The 22553-nt window shown below is 31.1% G+C and overlaps 2 protein-coding genes across 2 annotated transcripts; one reads left to right on the forward strand and one right to left on the reverse strand.

The window, feature by feature from the left end:
- Window positions 1-2686: 2686 nt before the first annotated feature.
- On the forward strand, window positions 2687-19519 carry LOC106102975 (lysosomal alpha-mannosidase-like). The gene is made up of 15 exons (XM_013282599.1): window positions 2687-2781; window positions 4600-4702; window positions 5947-6028; window positions 6452-6637; window positions 7206-7411; window positions 7638-7774; window positions 9825-9958; window positions 13753-13845; window positions 14397-14526; window positions 15348-15426; window positions 15924-16044; window positions 16408-16513; window positions 16760-16850; window positions 17380-17909; window positions 18365-19519. The coding sequence occupies exons 1-15, from the start codon at window positions 2692-2694 to the stop codon at window positions 19517-19519; spliced, it is 3243 nt and encodes a 1080-aa protein (XP_013138053.1). The 5' UTR covers window positions 2687-2691.
- Window positions 19520-19906: 387 nt separating this feature from the next.
- On the reverse strand, window positions 19907-20799 carry LOC106103011 (ubiquitin-related modifier 1 homolog). Its single transcript, XM_013282639.1, has 3 exons — window positions 20655-20799; window positions 20122-20327; window positions 19907-20039 (listed from the first exon to the last, which is right to left on the reverse strand). Exons 2-3 carry the CDS (start codon window positions 20320-20322, stop codon window positions 19911-19913), a joined length of 330 nt encoding a protein of 109 aa, XP_013138093.1. The 5' UTR covers window positions 20323-20327; window positions 20655-20799; the 3' UTR covers window positions 19907-19910.
- Window positions 20800-22553: the final 1754 nt, after the last annotated feature.

A 22553-nucleotide genomic window follows, 5' to 3' on the forward strand; every position in this document is an offset into this window, starting at 1 on the left:
AATCTAGATTTTCGTATCCCGGACTGTAGACTGGTTTCTTAACTACTTTTTATTGAATCGGGAATACAAACCTCGATAGCTTAGAGTTCACATACAGGAGAACCTCGATAAGTTAAAGTCAGTCAGTTAAAATCAAGGGTCTATGTTATAGAGATTTTGGGCTCTGATGAGAAGGAAACATATTATTTTTTGAAGTTATAGAGGTTTTTATGTTACCGAGGTTTGAGTTATCGAGGTTATACTTGACCAATCAATCGCACAACTGTTATGATCGATTGTTTCGCAGCCAACTGTTTAGTTGCACAACTAAACACCGAGTAGTGTGTCTATATAAGCTAAGAATCGAAGCGAGATTAACAATTACGTGATATTTTTGTATCGTGTGCACTCTCTTAGTTCCTTGTGACCTGGGTTGCATATTAATTTATTTCCCGTGACTAAGTCCAACATTAAGGAATAACGGTAACGGTAATTTAGACATTTGCAATTGAGAATTTAAACAACTATCGCACACTTTTCTGTAGAACTTTTTGATATGTACAATTCCTTCATACATCATTTTTATATACCTCTAACGGTTTAGGCTGCGTAAGCCGAGAAAAGTTAAAATTTAGTGACTTAAACGCCGGCGTTCAGAAATACGCTTTTTATTAATAGTTCCTCGACATTAATAAATTGAAATATAGCCTATGTTACTCACAGATAATTTACCTTTTTAACAGTGAAAGAATTTTTAAATTCGACCCAGTAGTTTTTGAGTTATTTCAATACATACAAAAGTAAAGTTATTTTATAATTTCATGCGGATGAAACCGCACAGGAAGCCAGTCTGTCAATAAGAATGAAAGGAATCAGCAGTCCGGTTTAATGGTTTTAGAAAAATCTAGATAACTCGTTGTAATTCAAAACACGCGTTACAAACGTTTTATCTCCTAACGGTGATTTTTAAATACCTATTACCGTTGTATTATAGGGTTTATCCGCGACTTTAGTAAGCGTTTAGTTTTAAATAGTAGATGTTGCTCGCGACTTCGTCCGCATGAAATTAATAAATAATACAGCCTTTGTTACTCACTGATAACGTAGCTTTTTAATGGTGTAAGTTTTATTGAAATTGTCCCAGTAGTTTTTGAGTTTTTTTCAATGCAAACAAAAATCCAAATCTTTCCTCTTTGTATTAGTACTAGCTGTCCCCGTGCGACTTCATCCGCAGGAAGTTAAGAAAATTTTGTTTTATTGTTTACATATGTGAAGTTCTCAATTGCAAATGTCAAAATGACATGACATGACAAACTTTGGCAATCTTGCTTCCTTGATGTTGGCAGCAACTTATGGTCTCTTTCCCACATTAGGGTTTTAATTTTAAAAACATTTAGTTTTAAAAACATGCTGTAATTGCTGATATCTTAGGCAACAAAGAAGTGTGTGTTTACGCTTTATTATAATAGTATAGATAGATTATAAATGTGCAAGTTTAGATGTATGTTTGTTAGAGTTTATATCCTAAATTAAACGGATCTGGAACACATAGGATACGCTTTTGTTTCTTTTTAATTCCAGGAAAGAGTCGCGGTCGAAAGCCAGTTATAAAATGTTTGTTACCAACCGAACTGTGAATAATTTTCTTTGTTGATAACGCTACAGAAATAACAAATAATTCGATTATAAAATAAACTACTCGATGTTTATTTAGTTTATCTTTATTTATTCTTTTGAGTACCATTTACTAAAGACCTTTAAGCAAGTAAACAAGGTTTGTTTAAGTTGAAATAACAATACATAAGTGTTATTACAATCGAAATTAAGAGCGCATACCTTTGACTGACATCTCGCACAACTGTTTAGTCTCGCTATGATTCATACCTTAAATGGTACATTTCTTGAGTGTTAGTTGTGCAACTAAACAGTTGACTGCGAAACAATCGACAATCACAACAGTCGAGCGATATTAATAGTGACTAGGTACAGTGGTAGTGTCCGCTTTAACATCTTCGCACGAATGGGCCGGCTCGCCTGTTCCAATACCACACTGAAGACACGCGTGAAGTGAATGCAATTCCGCGTTTCGTCCGATGAGTGCGGTGCCGGAGGCCTGATTTTAGTCTCTTTCCTTTATGTGCGTCTCCTCCTCCGTCAATGAAGGGTAGGCAACGCAACTACAATTGCGGATGTTTATAGGCAGTGGTCGCTTTCCATTTCGGTGGATTCAGGTTGCCACTTGCTCGTGTGCCACCTTATATTATAAAAAAAGGCCGTAGTCAACTATACTGCACTGCGGGTTGACTTCACATATCTTTGAATTCGTTCACATATATGCATCACGATGTTTTCTTTCATAAAGTCAGGTAAATTGTGTATATACCTATAGACAAGTGTAGGGCCATCGAAGCATTTTTTTTTATTATAAAGGTGGCAAACGTGCAAGCGGCCTGAATCCACCGAAATGGAAAGCGACCGCTGCACATAAACATCCGCAGTTGCAGAAGCGTTGCCTACCCTTAATTCATGGAGGAGGAGACATATAAAGAGGACATTTCCCCTTCCTATGCGTGTCCGCCACCGTCAAATCCACTCTTCCTTCCCATCCTTTCCTCTCAATAAAAGGGTGGGAAGCGAAAGGGACAAAATTTGGCATTAAAGGGGGTACCAAAATGGGTAGGAAATATTCTCAATTCTGTATTTCAGGTAGCTATGTGGTCAGCTTTCCTACTTTTATCCGCTACGGCAGTATTCTCAATACCACTACCTGATGGAAGTACCCTGGAAAAATGTGGATATGACGTGAGTATTTTGAATATTATATATATTATACGCGGAAAAAGTCTATTCCATAACTATAGTTACTACTAGCTCTTGCTCCCGATTTCGCCCGTGTAAAATTAAAAAAATAAAGCCTATTAGCTGTTGCCCGCGACTTCGTCCGCGTGGTATTAGAAAACATGCGAACTATGTAAATAACAAAAAGCTACGTATCCCTCCGGAACCGGAAATTTCTCGGGGATGATCCTATGTGTACTCAAGACTTTGTTTTATATCTGTGCCAAATTTTAATAAGATATGTTGAACCGTTGCAGAATGATCGAGTAAACGTTAAAAAACTAAATTAACGAATCCCACGGGAACCGTAACTATTCCCGGGATAAAAAAATAGCCTATGTGTTCTTGCAGACTATGCTCTATATCTGTGCCAAATTTCATAGAGATCTGTTCAGCCGTTTAGGCTACAAACGCTAACAAACATCCATCCATCGTAACTTTTGCATTTATAATATTTATTTTATATGATGTTACCGATAACGTACCATTTTTATGGTGAAAGGATTTTTGAAATCGACCCAGTAGTTTTTGAGTTATTTCAATACATACTAAAATATAAATCTTTCCTATCTTTATAGTATCTAGTAATGATTTTTTTTTTCAATTTTCCCAAATAGTTTTTTACTTTTCAATACATATAAAAATATCAAATCTTTTCTGTTATTTCTTTTAAATAGACTTTTACATTTATAAGTTAATCGAGAGTTATAACTATAACTTGATAACATTTGAACTTGAATAAGTTATACTATTGTTTATAACAATTAGACCGTGTTGATAAAAACAAGAAATAACTTGTAAACAATGTGGTACAATTTAAATTTCCTATTATCTAAACTATACTAATATAATAAAGCGTAAACACACATTTCTTTGTTACCTAAGATGTCAGCAATTACAGCATATTTTTGAATAATTCTTTCTTTAATAAAAAGCCCTACATTTACGACATGCTTTAGGCTATACATTTTCACGCTATTAAACTTAGGGGTTAAATAAATTGAAAAAAAACAACCTTACTGTGGGAAAGGGACCATATACTACAAGCTGCCAACATCAAGGAAGCAACGGTTTGTCATTTTGACATTGACGATTGATAATTTAACATTTTTATAATAAGCGGATGAAGCTGCATGGGAATAGCTAGTACATAAAATATAATTGGAGTGTCTGTTTGTAATATCAAAAGAAACATTCTAGATTTCGTGATGATGATGTATTTGAGTTGCTGATAACGAAAATAGCATTAAAAAAATGTCTGTCTGTCTGTCTATCTGCAAGCCGCGTTTGTTCCGGGTAATCTCCGAAACGGCTTGATTTTGATGAAGGGTAGCTGACATAGACGGACATATAGGCTACTTTTTATCTTAATACTAGCTGTTCCCATGCGGCTTCATCCGCATGAAATTGTGAAAATTTTGTTTTATTGTTTACATTTGTCAAATTATCAATAGCAAATGTCAAAATGACATGACATGACAACCTCGCTTCCTTGATGTTGGCAGCAACTTATGGTCTCTTTCCCACATTGTGGTTTTTATCCAAAATATTTATCCCCTAAGTTTAATAGCGTTAAAATATACAGCCTAAAGCGTGACGTAAGTGTAGGGGTGTTTATAAAAAAAGAATTATTCGAAAATATGCTGTAATTGCTGACATCTTAGACAACAAAGTGTGTGTTTACGCTTTATTATAATCTTAATATTGCGTGGACTATAATTGCTGTCCTTATCTAACACTATGTGTATATCTTCTCTCTCTATTTCATTCATCTTGTTTCAGAGTTGTATTGAAGCGGATGCAAGTGTCCTAAATGTACATATTGTACCTCACACACACGACGACGTCGGCTGGCTCAAAACTGTCGACCAATATTACTATGGAAGTAAGTATAATTCACATTTATTTGACACTATCTCTCCCTGTACAGCTTCCGAATATTATAAAAACTTTTTTATTGATTATAAGGTTTCGCCCTTGACTCCGTCCGCGTAGAATTTAAAAAAAAAGTAGCCTATGTGTTCTTCCAGACTATTTTACGTCCATACCAAATTTCATCGAGATCCGTTCAGCAGTTTAGGCTACAAACTCTAACAAACATCCATCCATCCTTTCGCACTTGTATATTAGTTACGGTATATATCTATCTATGGTCTATTAAGTACGGCTTTTGCCATACAAATTGAATTCGATACTTCATATGCGTCATTTATCAAACTAATCTATCTTATATAGACTAACTATAACAATTATGATTATTTAAATTTACGTTGTGAAGCGAATTTCTAATCGATTACTATTCCATAGAGTAATTAAAGTTTCACAGGTAATATATTACCGTATTACCGTGGTAATTACACGGTAAATTTTGAATGAAAAAAAAAAGCTATTGTGTAGTTTTCATAATAATTTTCTTACGTAATCAGTCATTCACGGTGTTCCAATTATAATAAGAATAGCTGTTTTTTTTTCATTTTTATTTATACCCTGAGTGTCTCATCACAGCGTCGATGGCTCAGTGTTAGCACTTGACTTGTAATCTACAGGTCTTGGGTTCGAATCTCGATGTACATGTGATTTATGATTTTTATATTGATTTTTCGAATAATTATAAGTACATAATTTCGACGTTTTCACGGTGAAAGAAAACATCGTGACGCACATATCAGCGAAGAAATTCAAAGATATGTGTGAAGATAACCCGCAGTGCAGGTTGACTATGGCCTAGTCACTAACTTAGGGTAGGCTCCCTCTCAGTGACTAGTGAGCTGGTGATGAGTGTCTCAGACACAGTACATTGTAGTTGGGTTTTTATTTAATAAACTAGCTCTCGCCCGTGATTCGGACCGCGTATAAAAAAAATCAACCAAAAAAATGGGACCCACCTGCAAGCATTACCTTTAGGATAAAAAAAGAATTATCAAAATCGGTCCACTAGTGGCGGAGTTATGTAACACACATAAAAAAACACAGACGAATTGAGTACCTCCTTCTTTTGGGAAGTCGGTCAAAAAAAGTCAGTATCCTATGTGTTCCAGACTATCCTCTACATTAGACAATCATCGAGAACTAAAACATCTATCTAAACTTTCACATTTGTAATATTAGTAAGATAAATATTTCTTGCAGGTCGTAATAATATACAGAAAGCAGGTGTCCAATATATCTTGGACTCGGTAGTTAAAGAACTATGGGAAGACCCGAAGCGAAGGTAATAGCTGTTCTTTATGGTCGTTTAAAATAGCATCTCGAAAATTTTGATTTTTTTATTACTAGCTAACGCTCGCGATTTCATCCGCGTGAAATTAAAATAAAGCCCATGTTATTCACTGATATCGTAGCTTTTTATTGGTGAAAGAATTATTGAAATTGACCCAGTAGTTTTTGAGTTATTTCATTATATACAAAAATACCAATCTGTCATCTTTATAATATTGGTGTAGATTTGAGAACGATCTTTTTTTAATGTTATGGTAATAAACATTTTTGGGACATTACAAGTATCGATTGATTTTAATAGAAAGATTCCTAACTATATACAAGTTAAAAAAATTTAAAAAAAATATGATTTTTTCAATTTTTTTTTAGATTTTTTTTTATTTTGTGACTTACATAGTTTTATTTCGTAATGTAGATTTATCTACGTAGAGACGGCATTCTTTTGGAAATGGTGGACTAAGCAACCAGGTACAGTTAGGGATAAAGTCCGTGCGTTGGTTAGACAAGGACGGCTGCAGATGGTGGGAGGAGCTTGGAGTATGAATGATGAAGCGGCTTCTCATTATCAAAGTACTATAGACCAATTTACTTATGGATTAGGGTAAGATATTAAAAAGATATTAAAAAAGCACCTTTTATTATTGTTATTGATAGAACTTGGAGCAATTTGAGAGGCTCTTAATTTGAAAAAACTTTCTAATTGTCTTTGATTTCAATTGCTAATTATATCAGAAGAAAAAATCTTGTTCGATTAGTAAATAAGACTGTATTACGTCAGTTAGTTTAAATTTTTTGCGTTTTTTTGTCGTTTTTTTGAAAATTGTCTGATTGCAAATTATGATAGAATTCAGATCAATAGTCGGCAGTTAAAAAAAAGAATTAAAAATAGACTTTTTATTAAATCTTTGATAGCAATTGCTAATTATATAATTTTTTTTAAAAAGATTATCGTTAATCGGTTACTAATGAAAGCAGACAAATCGAATAAACTATTTTTTTCGTGACATTTTTTCAAAAAATCATTGATTTTGTATATTATTTAGTGACTCGATGAATAGTTTTAGACTTCTCATTACAGGACCAAATAATATTTACTTACTAAAGAAAATTGTCTCATTTTTGCCATAGATTTAGCTTTTATTTTACATTTTTTTGTTATTTTTTTCTAGTAAATTGAACCAAACTTTCGGTTCTTGTGGTCGTCCTCATGTTGGTTGGCAGATAGACCCTTTTGGACATTCTAGAGAATTCGCATCTCTTCTATCAGCTATGGGATATGATGGTCTCTTCTTAGGTAGAATAGACTATCAGGATAAGAGAATGAGATTGATAGAGAAGAAAATGGAAATGGTTTGGAGAGGAGATGATAATTTAGGTGAGTTTTTTTGACAGGATTTTTGATGTAATATTTTGTGATTGATTTTTTATAAAAATATAGAATTTTAGCAATGCTTGTAATTTAATTGTTTTTTTTTTATCTTTTTTTCCAACTGTCTATGTATAGTTGTAAAAATTTCTTGAATGTCTAAGTTTTTAAATATTGGGTTTTGTTAAAATTGGAAAAAATAATTTTTTCGACATTTTTTTCCTTTTTTTCGTAGGTAAATCATCAGATATATTTACCGGAGTATTATACAATACATATTCACCTCCTCCTGGATTTTGTTTCGACGTACTTTGTAATGATGAACCAATTATAGATGACCCCAGCTCGCCTATGTATAATGTGGATCAAAAGGTCAGTTTATAATTGATTTTTTTATTACTAGCAGATTTTTTAGTAATCCCAACAAAGCTTTTGGATAGTTATAGTCCAATGGTTCGAATCCATGATCATTTAAAGGGTCTAGCACGAAAATTTCCGATAAAGTATACGTTAATGACCAAATTTATATTAAATTTTTTGCTGTTTTTTATTTTTTGATTAATTATAGATTTCTTAATTTAAATTTTTACAGATTTTTTTTGGTTTTTTAGGTTTTTTAAATTTTTTTTAAAATTGTAATTACGTTTGCATTTTGGTTATTTTTGTGTAACAAATTAAAAATGACAAAAGAGCAAGGTTTTCTTGTTCAGTAACTATTATAGTTTTTTTATTATTTACTATTCAAAAGGTGGGAAAATTCCTTCGTATATGTCAAAAAATGTCTAATGGCTATAAAACGAAAAACATATTAGTAACGATGGGTGAAGATTTTCACTACCAAGATGCTAACTTGTGGTTCAAAAATCTAGATATATTAATAAAGTAAGTCTTACATCTAAATTTAAGCATGGCTTTTAAAAAAAAACAATAAAAAAGCTTTTTATTATTATTTAATGCACAAAAACAGTGTAATTGGCATGTTTTTTGCATTGAAACATCAATTTTATTTTAAGGTTATAAAATAATAGATTACTAGGCAAGAATATGTATTGAATAAGGTTTTCTGTTATCGAAATATAAATTCTATTATAGATTCTGCATGCAAACATACATTTAATATTAATAATAAACGTTTGATCAGTTCCAAAACACATTGCAACTTAATACACTTGAAGAAAAAAAATATAAACGAGAAAAAAAAATATTAAGACCTCTGATTCACTAGATCATGTCATTTAAGTCGTAAATAATGAAAATTGGATCTAAAAGTACCCAAAACCAACGAAACCGTGCATTGTACGTAGGTAGGTTTATAACACATTATCAAAAACATTTTATAATCTGTCTGCTGAATATTAGCTGTTGCTTGCGACTTCGTCCTCGTGAAATTAAAAAATATTGAACAAAATATAGCCTGTGTTACTCATAGATAAATTACCTTTCTAATGGTGAAAGAATGTTTAATATTGTCCCAGTAGTTTTTGAGTTACCTTTTTAATGTTGAAAGAATTTTTAAAATTGTCCCAGTAGTTTTTGAGTTATTTCAATCCATACAGTAATACAAATCTCTATAATATTAGTATAGACTAGGGAAAGAGATGTGAAAAATAATAATTTATCCTCTTCATATGAGTGTTCACACAATCAATTGATACAACTGGAAACATTTCTAAAAGACCAATAGTTCAGTAGACTAAACGGCACAATAGAATAAAATCACCTTAAAAAATCCTCCCTACTTCCAGTTTTAAAAGTCCTTTGTTTTAAAACGAGCTGTTGCCCGCAACTTCGTCCGCGTGGTATTAGAAAACATACGAACTATATAAATTATAAAAAGCTACGTATCCCGGGAACCGGACATGTCTCGGGGATGAAGCTTATCCCATGTGTACTCCACACTTTGTTTTATATCTGTGACAAATTTCAATAAGATATGTTGAACCGTTGCAGAATGATCGAGTAAACATTAAAAAACTAAATTAATGAATCCCACGGAAACCTTAACTATTCCCGGGATAAAAAGTAGCCTATGTGTTCTTCCAGACTATGCTCTAAACCTGTACCAAATTTCATGGAGATCCGTTCAGCCATTTAGGCTACAAACGCTAACAAACATCCATCCATCCATCCATCTAAACTTTCGCATTTATAATATTAGTAAGATTAGTAAGATTAGTAAGATCTATGATAGTCACTGAACAATTGAACTTGCTCTTTGAACCATAGTCTATAATAGAGACCATTACTGTTTTATATTAAACGAGAAAAAATAAAAAATATAGTCTATGTTACTGACTGATAACGTAGCTTTCTAATGGTGAAAGAACTTTTAAAATTGTCCCAGTAGTTTTTGAGTTATTTCTATACAAACAAATCTTTCCTCTTAATTTAGTATAGATAAGACTATGGTTTCTTCCGTTAGGTTGCCAATTTCCTGGACAAAGTAAAGGAAATGTCAAACGGGTATAGAACAAAAAATATCCTGGTGACAATGGGGGATGATTTTCAATATCAGGATGCTGGAATGTGGTTCATAAATTTGGACAGATTGATTAAGTAAGTCAACACGTTAAGACACACGTGTACACGTACCAGGTCTAAAACACCTGGTAAAGTATATAATAGATACTCGCCACTTCATTATCATCAACTTGCCCTTATCCCTTGTGGAGGGTAGGCAGAGTATGTGCTCCTCTATACATCTCTATCAGCCGTATCTGACTCCACTCCTTTCTTAAGCATATCCTCTTTCACACAATCCATCCATACTGTCTTCGGTCTTCCTCTACTATTGTAGCCATCAACATTCATTATTAACACATTCTGGTTTATATCCCTATCGTCTCGTCACATACCACGTCCATACCACTCTAACCTTTTGCTTATGATACTTGCCACTTCGCCCGCGTAAAATAAAAAAAAAGTAATAAAAAATACAGCCTATGTTACTAAATAATGTAGCTTTTTAACGGTGAAAGAATTTTTGAAATCGGCCCGTTAGTTTTGGTGTTATTTCAATATTTACAAAAATAAAAATCTTTCCTCTTTATAATATTAGTATACCGGGTGTATTACACCTGGTACCGCAGGTATTAAAAGGATAGTAAAATCAGCCGTCAAACGTCTTAAACGGTGTAAGAGCAAAAAAAGGGGGACACGGGTCTGGGTACAAAATCTAATAAAAGTCTGTTACTCCCAAACCTGGTGAAACACCCACAAACAGAAATAGTACAAAAGTGCGTTTTTGTGACAATAATAAGACTGATTGAATGCTATGTAGCACAGAGGAGCAACATCTCCCCCACAAAAAGGAGAAAACAGTGAAATCTTACTAATTTTATGTGTGTTTGTTTGCATCGTAAACTGAAGGGATTTTGATTGTCATGTAGAGAATAGTCAAAACACATAGTGTACTTACGTTTTTAATTCCACGGACAGAGTCGCGGGCGAATGCTAGTAAATACTAAGATCACTATACATAGGGATCAGTGTAGAAACTCAAAGGTTTTCATTAAAGAATTCTCTTTGAAATAATAAAAAAAATTATTACCACTAGCCCCTTCTTGATTATTTACATGCCCCCTTCTAGGTCATTATTTGGCAACCTGCCATCTCATTCTAAACTACTCAAAATAATTTAGTATCAATCTATTTGGATTTCCTTAAGTATTATACACTCCGTAATTTGTTTTTTTTTTTTAAATTTTTTTTATGTAATTAAAGTTTGGCAAGAATGGATAAAGTTAAGAATGTGTTAGAGAAAGTTTGAAAGTGACGCCAGTGGTGGAGAAATTGAGAAGCAAAAAGTTAGCATGGTATGGACATGTTATGCGACGAGACGATGGGGACATGAACCAGAAAGTGTTAAGAATGAATGTGGATGGCTACAAAGGTAGAGGAAGACCGAAGAAAATATGGATAGATTGTGTGAAAGAGTATATGCTTAAGAAAGGAGTGGATTCAGATATGACGGCTGAATGGAAGAGGAGAACATACTGTGCCGACCCTCCATAAGGGATAAGGGCAAGTTGATGATTACGATGATGAGTTTTTTTAATAATTTACAAGCATGAATTTAGCATACTGCTAGCTACTTACGTTCACGTTAGTTTTGGGTACATAAAAATATCAAAAATCATTCTGGGATATATAATATCATGTTTGCTGTTTTTAAAATTAGAAGAATCATTAAATATATAATATTTGTTACAAGAAATAACCAAAATTCAAACATATATCGTTCAAATTTAAACTAGTTATACAGAATTCTTTTTTCTATAAAAAATAGTCTATTACAAAATTTTTCATTTCAAACATTTATTTCATATAACAAATACTTCACTTTAATTCGCCAAATAACTAAAAAGGCGAATTAAATTAAATTTATAGGCATCTCTAGCCTATAATCTAGACAAGGTTTTGAACAGCTGCCATAATTCCTCCCAAAATGGCAATTTTTTTCTGTTGAATTCTTAATTTCATATTGGGACAAAGAACATAAACTGTGAAAAAACCTGATATATCAAATGATCACTTACAAAGTTCTTAGTATACTTAAAAAAATTAAAAAACGTCGATTTTTTTTCTTCTACCAATTAACTAATTTACTCGTTAAATTGGAACGATATAGTTATAATTGATGATGGATCAAAAAAATATAAAAAAAAAACAAAAACACTTTAAAAAATCACGCAAAAATGTGCCTTATCTACATAAAAATAGATCTAAAATAATAAAAATTGACCCATCACATGCTTTTACGTTATTATTCAGATAAGTGATTTCCTGGAATATGTTTTCGAAGCAAGTAAGAGATACAGGACAAAAAATGTTCTAATCACAATGGGAGGGGATTTTACTTACCAAGATGCAAGCATGTGGTATAATAACTTGGATAAGTTGATTAAGTAAGTAATATTTAACAAAAATATCTCAATACTAGCTTTCACTTGCGACTCCGTCCGCGCATAATAAAAAAAATAAGCAATTTCATCGAAATCCATTCAGTGGTTTAGGCTACAAACTCTAACATCCATCTAAACTTTCATATTTATAATATTAGTATAGTATGATTACGGGAATACAAATTAACAGTAACCTAACCAATAATTTAAATATATTAACTCATGCCCGTGATTCCGTCTGCGTGTAAATAAAAAATAAAATGAAGTGTGCTATGTTTTTCCAGACTATCCTCTACATGTAGGACACAAATTATAACAAACGTACATCCATCTAAACTTTCGCATTTATAATATACTAGCTGTTGCTCGCGACTTCGCCCGCGTGAAATTAAAATATAGCCTATATTACACACAGATGAATTACCTTTCTAACGGTAAAAGAATTCTTAACATCGGCCCAGTAGTTTTTGAGTTATTTCAATACATACAAAATTCCAAATATACTAATCTCTCCTTTATATAATATTAGTATAAGTAAAGAAGGAAAACAAACTCTAACAAACATATATCCATCAAAACTTTCGCATTTATAATATTAGTTTAATGTTGAAAATTAGTTAAACCATTTCCGAATATTGTACCAATATATTTTAGATGTATGAATTTGGACTAGAAAGAGCTGTGCTAATTATAAATGCGAAAGTTCAAATGTCTGTTTGTATCTAAAACTGAACGGATCTCGATGATTGTCATACATGTAGAGGATAGAACACAGAATAACAGTGGTAGTGCCCGCTTTAACATCTTAGCACTGCAGGGCTCGCCCACCACGACCACACAGACAGCCGTGAAGTGGAAGCAATTCCGTGTACAGTCTGATGAGTGTGGTGCCGGAGGCCTCATTTAAGTCCCTTTCTCTTTACCACACTTTTCTTATAAAGAGAGGTTGGGAAGGGGAATTGGATTTGACGTTGCAGGAGATGCATAGGAAGGGGAAATATACTCTTTATGTGCGTCTCCTCCTCCGTCGTATAAGAGTAGGCAACGCATCTGCAACTGCGGATGTCTATGGGCAGTCGCTTCGCCATTTTGGCGGATTCTAGTGGCCGCTTGCTCGTTTGCCACCTTATGTTATAAAAAAAACACTTATGTTTTTAATTGCACGCGGACAGAGTCGCGGGCGAATGCTAGTAAATACTAAGATCACTATACCTAAAATTTAGTTTAAAATTTTGTTCATGTAAGCATTCTCTTTGGAGTAATAAAAAATGTTTTTACCATTAGCCCTTTCTTGATTATTTACAAGCAAGAGGGGGCTAGTGGTATAAATATTATTACCACTAGCCCCCTCCTAGGTCGTTGACCAATTGATAATCTGGAACACATAGGATACTTTTTTATTTCGTGTGGATGAAATCGCGTGTAAAACTTATATTTTTCCAACAGACATACGAATTTGAAGGCAGCTAAAGATGGTCTTGGAATAAAAGCTTTCTACTCAACCCCTGATTGTTATTTGAAAGCTGTGAAAAATGCTTAGTAAGTTTTTTTTTATTAACTTAGTTAAGTATCTAATTTTATGTTTATACTAATTTTACAGGATTCAAAAAATATGTAATTATGAATACGCAAAAAAAAATTTTTTTTTTTTTACAGAAAAAAAATCAAAAAATCTCAATACACATTTTTTATAAACGATCGTTTGCTTTGGCATTATTTAAAAAAAAAGTGTTTTTTTTTCTATCAATACATACTATTTTTTTATGTTTTTTGTATGTCAATTTTTTTTTTCAAAAATAAATGAAAAATAAAAAATCTCAACTGACATTTTTCAGATACGATCTTTTGCTTTATAATTATAAAAAAAATGTGTTTTTTGTATCTATACATACCATTTTTTGTAAGTTTTTTGTATGTCAATTTTTTTATTTTTCGAAAAAAATAAAAAATCTTAACTGACATTTTTCAGATACGATAGTTTGCTTTGGAATTATTGAAAAAATTTTTTTTTTGTATTTACGGATACTATTTTGTATAGATCTTTTATTTTTTAAAAATAAATATGGTTTTTTTTATTATTTTCTCTCCAGTCCCAGTTTACCGACAAAACAAGATGATTTCTTTCCTTACGCGAGCGATCCTACCGCTTATTGGACTGGATATTTCACTTCTAGACCGACAACTAAATACTTTGAAAGGCAATCTAACGCCTTTTTACAGGTATCTATACTAATACAGTAGATACTCGATAAGTTAAAGTCCAAGGGAAACAAAATACTTTAAGTTATAGAGGTTTTAAGTTATCAAGGGTCTTTGTAGAGGTTTTGGGCTCTGATGGGAAGGGAACATATTTTTTGAAGTTATAGAGGTTTTTATGTTACCGAGGTTTGAGTTATCGAGGTTCTACTGTAGGATCTCAATTACAGTATATTTTTTTTAATTCTTCTATATGTATACTAATATTAAAAAAATAAACACACTTTGTGACGTAAGATGTCAGCAATCACAATATATTTTTGAATAATACTTCTTTTAATAAAAAGCGCTACATTTGTATTACGCTTTACGCTATATATTTTCACGCTATTACACTTAGGGAGTTAATAATAAGGAAAAAACCTCATGCTAGATAGGGACAAAAACAAGCCAATAGCAAAGCAACGGTAATTGTTATCCAATAGCAAAAATTGTATTTGAGTATTTTTTTGACATAATTTATTATAAATCGTCGGTTAAATAGAAAAATGGCTGTTCAAAATGTACTTTTTTTAACACAAGCTTTATAGTTTTTAAACATTTTTTTTTATTTTTTTTGAATTAACATGGAAATTTTATAGTTATTTTCATTATATATTAAAAAATTTGTTTACAGTAGGCCATTTTTTTATAATCTAATTTTACGAAAAATCTTAAAAAAATTTCGCTTTTTTTATTTTGATGAGGTCAAGAATAGGTGATTTCTTCAACTTTTAGTATATTGTAATATTTTACTCGATAAATACGCAGTTTTGTCCGTATTTAAAATAAATATGTTATTTCAGATGGTAAAAAATCTTCAAGTAATGTTCAATCTTCCTAAACATAATGAATTTGTAATTGACGAACTAAAAAGCGCTATGGGTAAGTAATATATACAAATATTATGAAGAAAAAATTTTTTTTTGTATTTTTTTTTGTAACAAACTCAAAAAATGATTTTAAATAACCTTTCACCATTATAAAGATTCATTATCACTGAATATATGGTACTTTTTAGTTTTTTTTTTATCCTGCATAGATGAAAATTGTTGTAATAAAAAATAACAATAACCTTATTTAGAGCTTTTCTCAAGATTTTCTTGTACTTCATTTTTTTTGTCTATTTTTTATATTCTTTGACATTTTTGGAGGTTTTCTATGTTTATACCAATTTTTCATTTTTTTGTGATGTTTTCATATTTTTTTGTTATTTTTTATATTATGTTTCCTGTCGTTTTTCATGTTTTTTTTTGATGTTTTTTTTAGTATTTTTTGCTACTCTTTTCATATTTCTGTCGATTTATTTATATTTTTCGTGATTTTTTCGCATTTTTTGTTATTTTGTTTCAATGTTTTTTGTATAAAAATGCGGTGTATAGGTGTGATGCAACACCACGACGCGATCACGGGCACTGAGAAGCAGCACGTGGCTCACGACTACGAGAGAATACTGACCAATGCTGTTGATGACGTCATGATTGTACCTAACCAGGCTTTTAAGTAAGTTACTATACTTTTATTTATTAACTAGCTATTTCCCGCGACTCTGGGTGGATTTTTTTCTATTAGGCAGAGAATATGACGACACCATTTATCACATTGTTGTTGAGCGCTTTATTATTTGATTTTAATACAAGCTTTCGACCGCGAGGATTTAAAAAAAAATCAAAAGCAACTAGCCTATGTGTAATTTTGAATTTATTGAAATAACTCAAAAACTACTGGGATAATTTCAAAAAACTACGTTTTTAGTAACATAGGCCATTTTATTGTTTTTTTTTAATTTCTCTCGAGTGAACTCGCGAGCAACAGCTAGTCTATAATAAAATGGATTTCTTTATAAGTTTATTTATTTATTTACAGCAAAGTTTTAAAAGCCAAAGGTTATGAAGGACCAGAACTCGAATATAAAAGATGTCATCTCAATGAATCTTCTTGCAGCGTCTCGGAACAGAAGAAATCTTTTATCGTAAGCGAAAAATACTATATTTAACATTTACTAAAAGTTTTAACACTTATAAGACAAAATCTATAATAATAAAGAGGAAAGATTTGTAATTTTGTATCGAAATAACTAAAAAACTGGGTCAATTTCACCAATAAAAAGCTAAGCAATGAGTAACATAGGCTATTTTTTGGTACGGAATAAAATGCAAACTAAAATTAAAATTGATTATAGCGCCATCTAGTTTTACAAAAAATATTTTTTATTCAGGTCACAATTTTCAATCCATTAGCTTGGTCTGTGAAAGAACCTATCAGGATTCCTGTGATTGACGGTAGTTATAAAATAAAAGGACCTAATGGTAAGTTAAGTACTAAATAATAAAAAAAACCCTTCTATAACAAAATACATCAAATGACACTAAAAATCTACATTATTTTGGCCAAATTAACTTAACACTGAAAAAGATATTTTAATTTCTAACAAAAGAAATTAAGAAGTCTCTTTGGAATAAAAAAAAACTAGCCTCCCTTCATCATCAACCTGCCCCACCATCTTGTTTAGCAACGCACCACCCCCACTTAATCGTAAACCTATCCACCCCTCTCTTTATAATCAACCCGCGCCCTCCACTATATCAAAACTCACACCTACCGACTTTATCAATCGCACCCTCCCCCACTTTATCATCAACCTACCCCCCACTTAATTCTAAACTCGCCTACCCACCTTAGTATCAACTAACGACCCCCACTGAATCCTAAACTCGCCACCTTAGTATCAACTAACCACCCCCACTGAATCCTAAACCTGCCCCCTCACTTTATTATCAACCCTCAACCTTGATCATCAGACAACTATCTTCTATCATCCTATTCATCTTATTTCAGCAACAGAAATAAACTACCAATTACTAGATATACCAGAATCAGTAAAAAATATACCAACAAGAAAATCCTCAGCTACCCACGAATTGGTTTTCATAACTGAATTGCAACCTTTAAGTTTTCAAACATATCTTATAACGAAAAACGACCAAAAAACAAAAAGAAACACAAAAACACAGGAAAATCAAAGAAAAAACGATTTCTATACTAATTTGAACGATTATTGGATGAAAAAAACTCCTGTAGATATAAAAAATTTGGATGAAAAAGACGCAATTTGCGATAAAAATCTAGAATCGAAAGATAAAAATCTAGATTTCGATGTATTTAAGGATAAAAATTATGGTATAAGTGAAGATATATTACAATTGGAGAAGATAATAAGAGAAGCAAAGAGAAATATGGAGAAAGAGCCGAGAGAAAATCTGGCGAAGAAATTGAACTATCCGAGTTTAAATTATGAAGAAATGAGGATGTTATCTGATGAACCGGCTGTTGTTAACATGATTGAAGATATCTACATCGAAAATGAGGTAAGGTTAAAAAAAAAACCAAAAAAAAATTTTTTTTTCTTAATTTTTTCATATTTTGATTTTTTAACCGATTTAAAAATGACGTTCTTAATTTGATGAGCATTTTTCTGTTGTAAATACTAAATTAAACACTATCAAGTAGTTTTTGAGTTTTTCCTGAAAAAAGTACCAAAAATCAGAAATTTTATTGTTTTTTTCGTTGGTTTTCGTTGTTTGATTTTTCGATATTCGACTATTCAATTTGCGTTACGAAAAAAAAGCATTTTTAAATTCATATATACCTACCCCCTTTAAGTTGCAGTATTAGGATTTTTCCAGTATACTATAAATAAGAGTTTTATTCACCATAAATAATATTTTTTGTACAAAATTTTTTTTTTTTTCATCTGAATTTTTTTTTAATACATATTTTAATTAAAACAATATGAATACTAACATATTAATGTTATTTCCAGAATTTAAAACTACGTTTAGACAATCAAGGGATTATACAACTAATACAAAATTCAACAACATTGAAATTCGCTATAAACTTATACTACTGGTCCGCTTGTAATGGCGACAACACTAATACTACAGAGAGATCCTCTGGCGCTTATATTTTCCGTCCAAATATAACAAAACCGATACAATTAAATCCAATAAGTAACGAAATAAAAAAGGGTAACATTGTTTCTGAAGTTAGAAATACATACGAGGGAAATGTTAGCATAACAACGCGTTTATATAACAATTTAGATTATATCGAAATAGATTTTACTGTAGGTCCGATTCCCATAGATGATAACATAGGTAAAGAATATATAATAAAATATCAAACAGATATAAATAATGATGGTATTTTTTACACTGATTCTAATGGTAGGCAAATGTTGAAACGGAAACTAAATGAACGACCACAATGGAATTTGACATTAGCGGAACCGATAGCCGGAAATTATTATCCAATAACTAATAAAATATATATAGAAGATGATAAAAATCGTCTGTCTGTGTTAACTGATAGATCAGAAGGTGGAAGTTCATTAAATAACGGGGAAATTGAGGTTATGTTACACAGACGGTTGTTACATGACGACGCGTTCGGTGTTGGTGAAGCGTTGAATGAAATTTTGAACGAAAAAGGACTAGTTGTTAGAGGAACACAAAGATTATTAACAAAGAAATCAGATTTAAACAGAAAACGTGTGTTAGAATTTCATTATAAACCAATAATATTGTTAGCGGATGCTGAAAGTTTTGATCTGTCAAAATTTGACATTAAAACTATCGGTTTAAAAAATCCGTTGCCGTTTGGAGTACATTTATTATCTTTAGAATGTTGGAATGATAATATGTTGGTGAGAATTGAAAATTATTTGGATATAAATTCAACCATTGAAGTGGATTTAAGTGAATTGTTTAATTTTGTTAAGATAAAATCTTTTAAAGAGACAACTTTAGCCGCGAATCTATGGTTGGATGAATACGAGAAAATTAATTGGACCACAGATAATGAATTTGTCGATTTTAACGAAAATATTGTTTTTGATGATGGTTTTAAAGTTAAAATTAAATCTAAACAAATCCGTACATTTATTATTGAATACGAATATGTAGGTTTTATGTAATTATTACGAATTGATCAAATTGTGATTTTTATGTTTACTTTATTGAAATATACGAATATGACATTTTATTGCCTTTTATTTAAAAATCCACCTCAACCATATTAACACATTTCAAGTAAAAATTTGACAACGAGTCATACTTTAAAGCCGATTCACAGTTCAGTTGCACATAATTTTCAACTGAACAGTTTGACTGTTCTCTTGAAAATTGTGCATGTGAAAGCAACATTAACTGTACAGTTTAACTGCCAGAACGTATCGGGCGAGAGCTTTCAAATAAAAAAAAAAACAGTTTTTTTTTTTGACTTAAAGGCTTGAAAAGATATCTCCCTTCTGGTTTTTACAACAAAAATCTTATCACTATATATGTATAATAAAACAAAATAATTTTTTATCCTCCATGTAATGTAGATATAAACATTATAACATCATTATTCTGTAATTCATAATTTAATTCTCCAAATAATTCCCAATCTGCATCATTTATTAACACTAATATACCTGGCCGCACGGAATCACCCTTAAAACATAAAAAAAACACTGTAAATAAAATAAACAGAAATAAATTTCCGACAGCCCTAGAAAAAAGTTTAAATTTATACCTGTAGAAATAACTCTGGTCTTTCTCTTAATAAATTATCTTTAATCCAAACTAATAAATGTTTAATAGTCCATTTAATATCTGTGCATTCCGGGAATAATTTAATTAATTCTGGCAACACTATTTCTCGCTTTTTAATTTTATCAAACAGTAATTCTGCACCACCAGCAAATTGCAATTGCAATTTTAATGAATCTGCCATTTTAACTGAAAATTTTCATTTAAAAAGTCATTAAAAACGTTATTAGCTAATATTTACTATCTTTTAAGACAATTCTTCTAAATTAGATAACAAGATTCAGCTAAACCATTCTAAACAACGAAATCTAATTTGTAAATAAACTTTATTGTGTAGTTCAAGGAAAATATTGAGTAAATTCTAATGATTAGTTACTATACGATTGTACTATTTATTTTGAAAATGTACTAACAGATATTACGTATTCCTACAATTAATATTGTAAAAAGCTTAACAAGTTAATTTTTATAGTAAACAATTGTTTCTTTTAATTATTAAAATTTGGTCAATTTTACCTTTATATAAATTACTTCAAGAAATACAAATGATCGTTTTCTACAACACTGTAAACTTTAACAGTATTGAGTTAAAACTTTTAGTTAAATAAATACTTTTTAGTATCGAACGAGGTTATATTATTGTCGTTAACGCTTATGTCACTTGTCAACGTAATTGACAGATTAAACAATTGTTGCCATTTTTAATGTTGAAATTATTTAACGGTAACTTTTCTCACAAGAATTTCAATCGTGTGTCATCCTACTAATATTATAAATGCGAAAGTTTAGATGGATGGATGTATGTTTGTTAGCGTTTGTAGCCTAAACGGCTGAACGGATCTCCATGAAATTTGGCACAGGTCTAGAGCATAGTCTGGAAGAACACATAGGCTACTTTTTATCCCGGGAATAGTTACGGTTCCCGTGGGATTCATTAATTTAGTTTTTTAATGTTTACTCTATCATTCTGCAACGGTTCAACATATCTTTTAGAAATTTAAAACAAAGTCTGGAGTATACATGGGATAAGGTTTTTCCCCGAGATGTGTTCGGTTCCTGAGGGATACGTAGCTTTTTGTTATTTATGTAGTTCGTATGTTTTCTAATACCACGCGGACGAAGTCGCGGGCAACAGCTCGTACGTCGTAGTATAAATACGAAAGTTAAAAGCCTAAGCGTAATTCGATAAATATTTTCTACATAGGATAAATATTAACAAAAGAAATGAAATGCGATATTGTTTTCTAAAGAAATCCTTCTTGATTTCGTGTATTTTCACGTGGATTTTTAATCATAGTACTTAAACAGTTTTTACATAAAAAGTTTACGTTTATTTTTAATTAAAAATATCTGAGGAGTAAAAAGAAATAAATAAAACATCACTTTGTGTCAAAAATTTATTCATATACATTCGATTCTTACAAAATTTTCAACTTAAACATGATCAAATAAAATAAAGATTATTGAAGACAATTATTTCCTACCCAATTTCAGTGTTGCCATTTAAATTGAAATTTTCATAAGAAATCTCCCCACTTAGGCACTTAACGATATTATAGTCCGATAAAATTATTTGACCCGTGAGCAATTAAAAACATATTTTATTATAAAATTCTTGTATATTCAATACTAAATTAAATGTGACAATTTTTTAACATAAATTGACTTGGAATAATTTTGTTTTTAAAATTGTATGCATTTTATGGAAGATATCAACTCAAGATAAATTTATCGGACTAAAATTTTAATTAAAAATTATTAGAAAAGAGAAATTATACAAAGATTTGGGCTGGTAACTTCGCTATTTTGGCGAATTCCATTTTTTCCTATATGTACCATATTTGCTGTCGTTTTTATATTGTTACTGCGTTTCTCAACTCTTGAGTTTTTAAATTATTTTATACAACGTAAAAACTATTTGTTTCTGTTTTTTGGTGTCTTTTACTAATAAAATCAAAACACACTTTGTTACGTAGAATTGCAGAATATTTTCAAATTCCTTGTTTTAATAATGCCCTGGATTTACTACACAATATAGGATATATTTTCACGCTATTAAACTTAGAGAGGGTGAACAAATTGGACAAAAATGCGGTAAAGAGATAAAAACAAACCAATAGCTAAAGAATATTGTAATGGTGCCAAAATTCAAAACAGTTATATACTAATATAACGAAGACAGATTTGTATTTTTGTTTACTGAAATAACTCAAAAACTAAGCCGATTTGTTCTTTCACGTAAGTAACATAGATTTTTTTTTTCACGAGGACAAAGTCGCGAGCAACAGCTTGTCTATTATAAAGAGGAATAATTTGTATTTAAATAACTCAAAAATTGAACAAAAACGCATTCACCATTAAAAAGCTACGTTATCACTAACATAGTTTATTTTTATTATACTTTTTACGCGGACA

The sequence above is a fragment of the Papilio polytes genome, unplaced genomic scaffold (assembly GCF_000836215.1).
Source record: "Papilio polytes unplaced genomic scaffold, Ppol_1.0 DF823879.1, whole genome shotgun sequence".
Lineage (NCBI taxonomy): Eukaryota > Metazoa > Arthropoda > Insecta > Lepidoptera > Papilionidae > Papilio > Papilio polytes.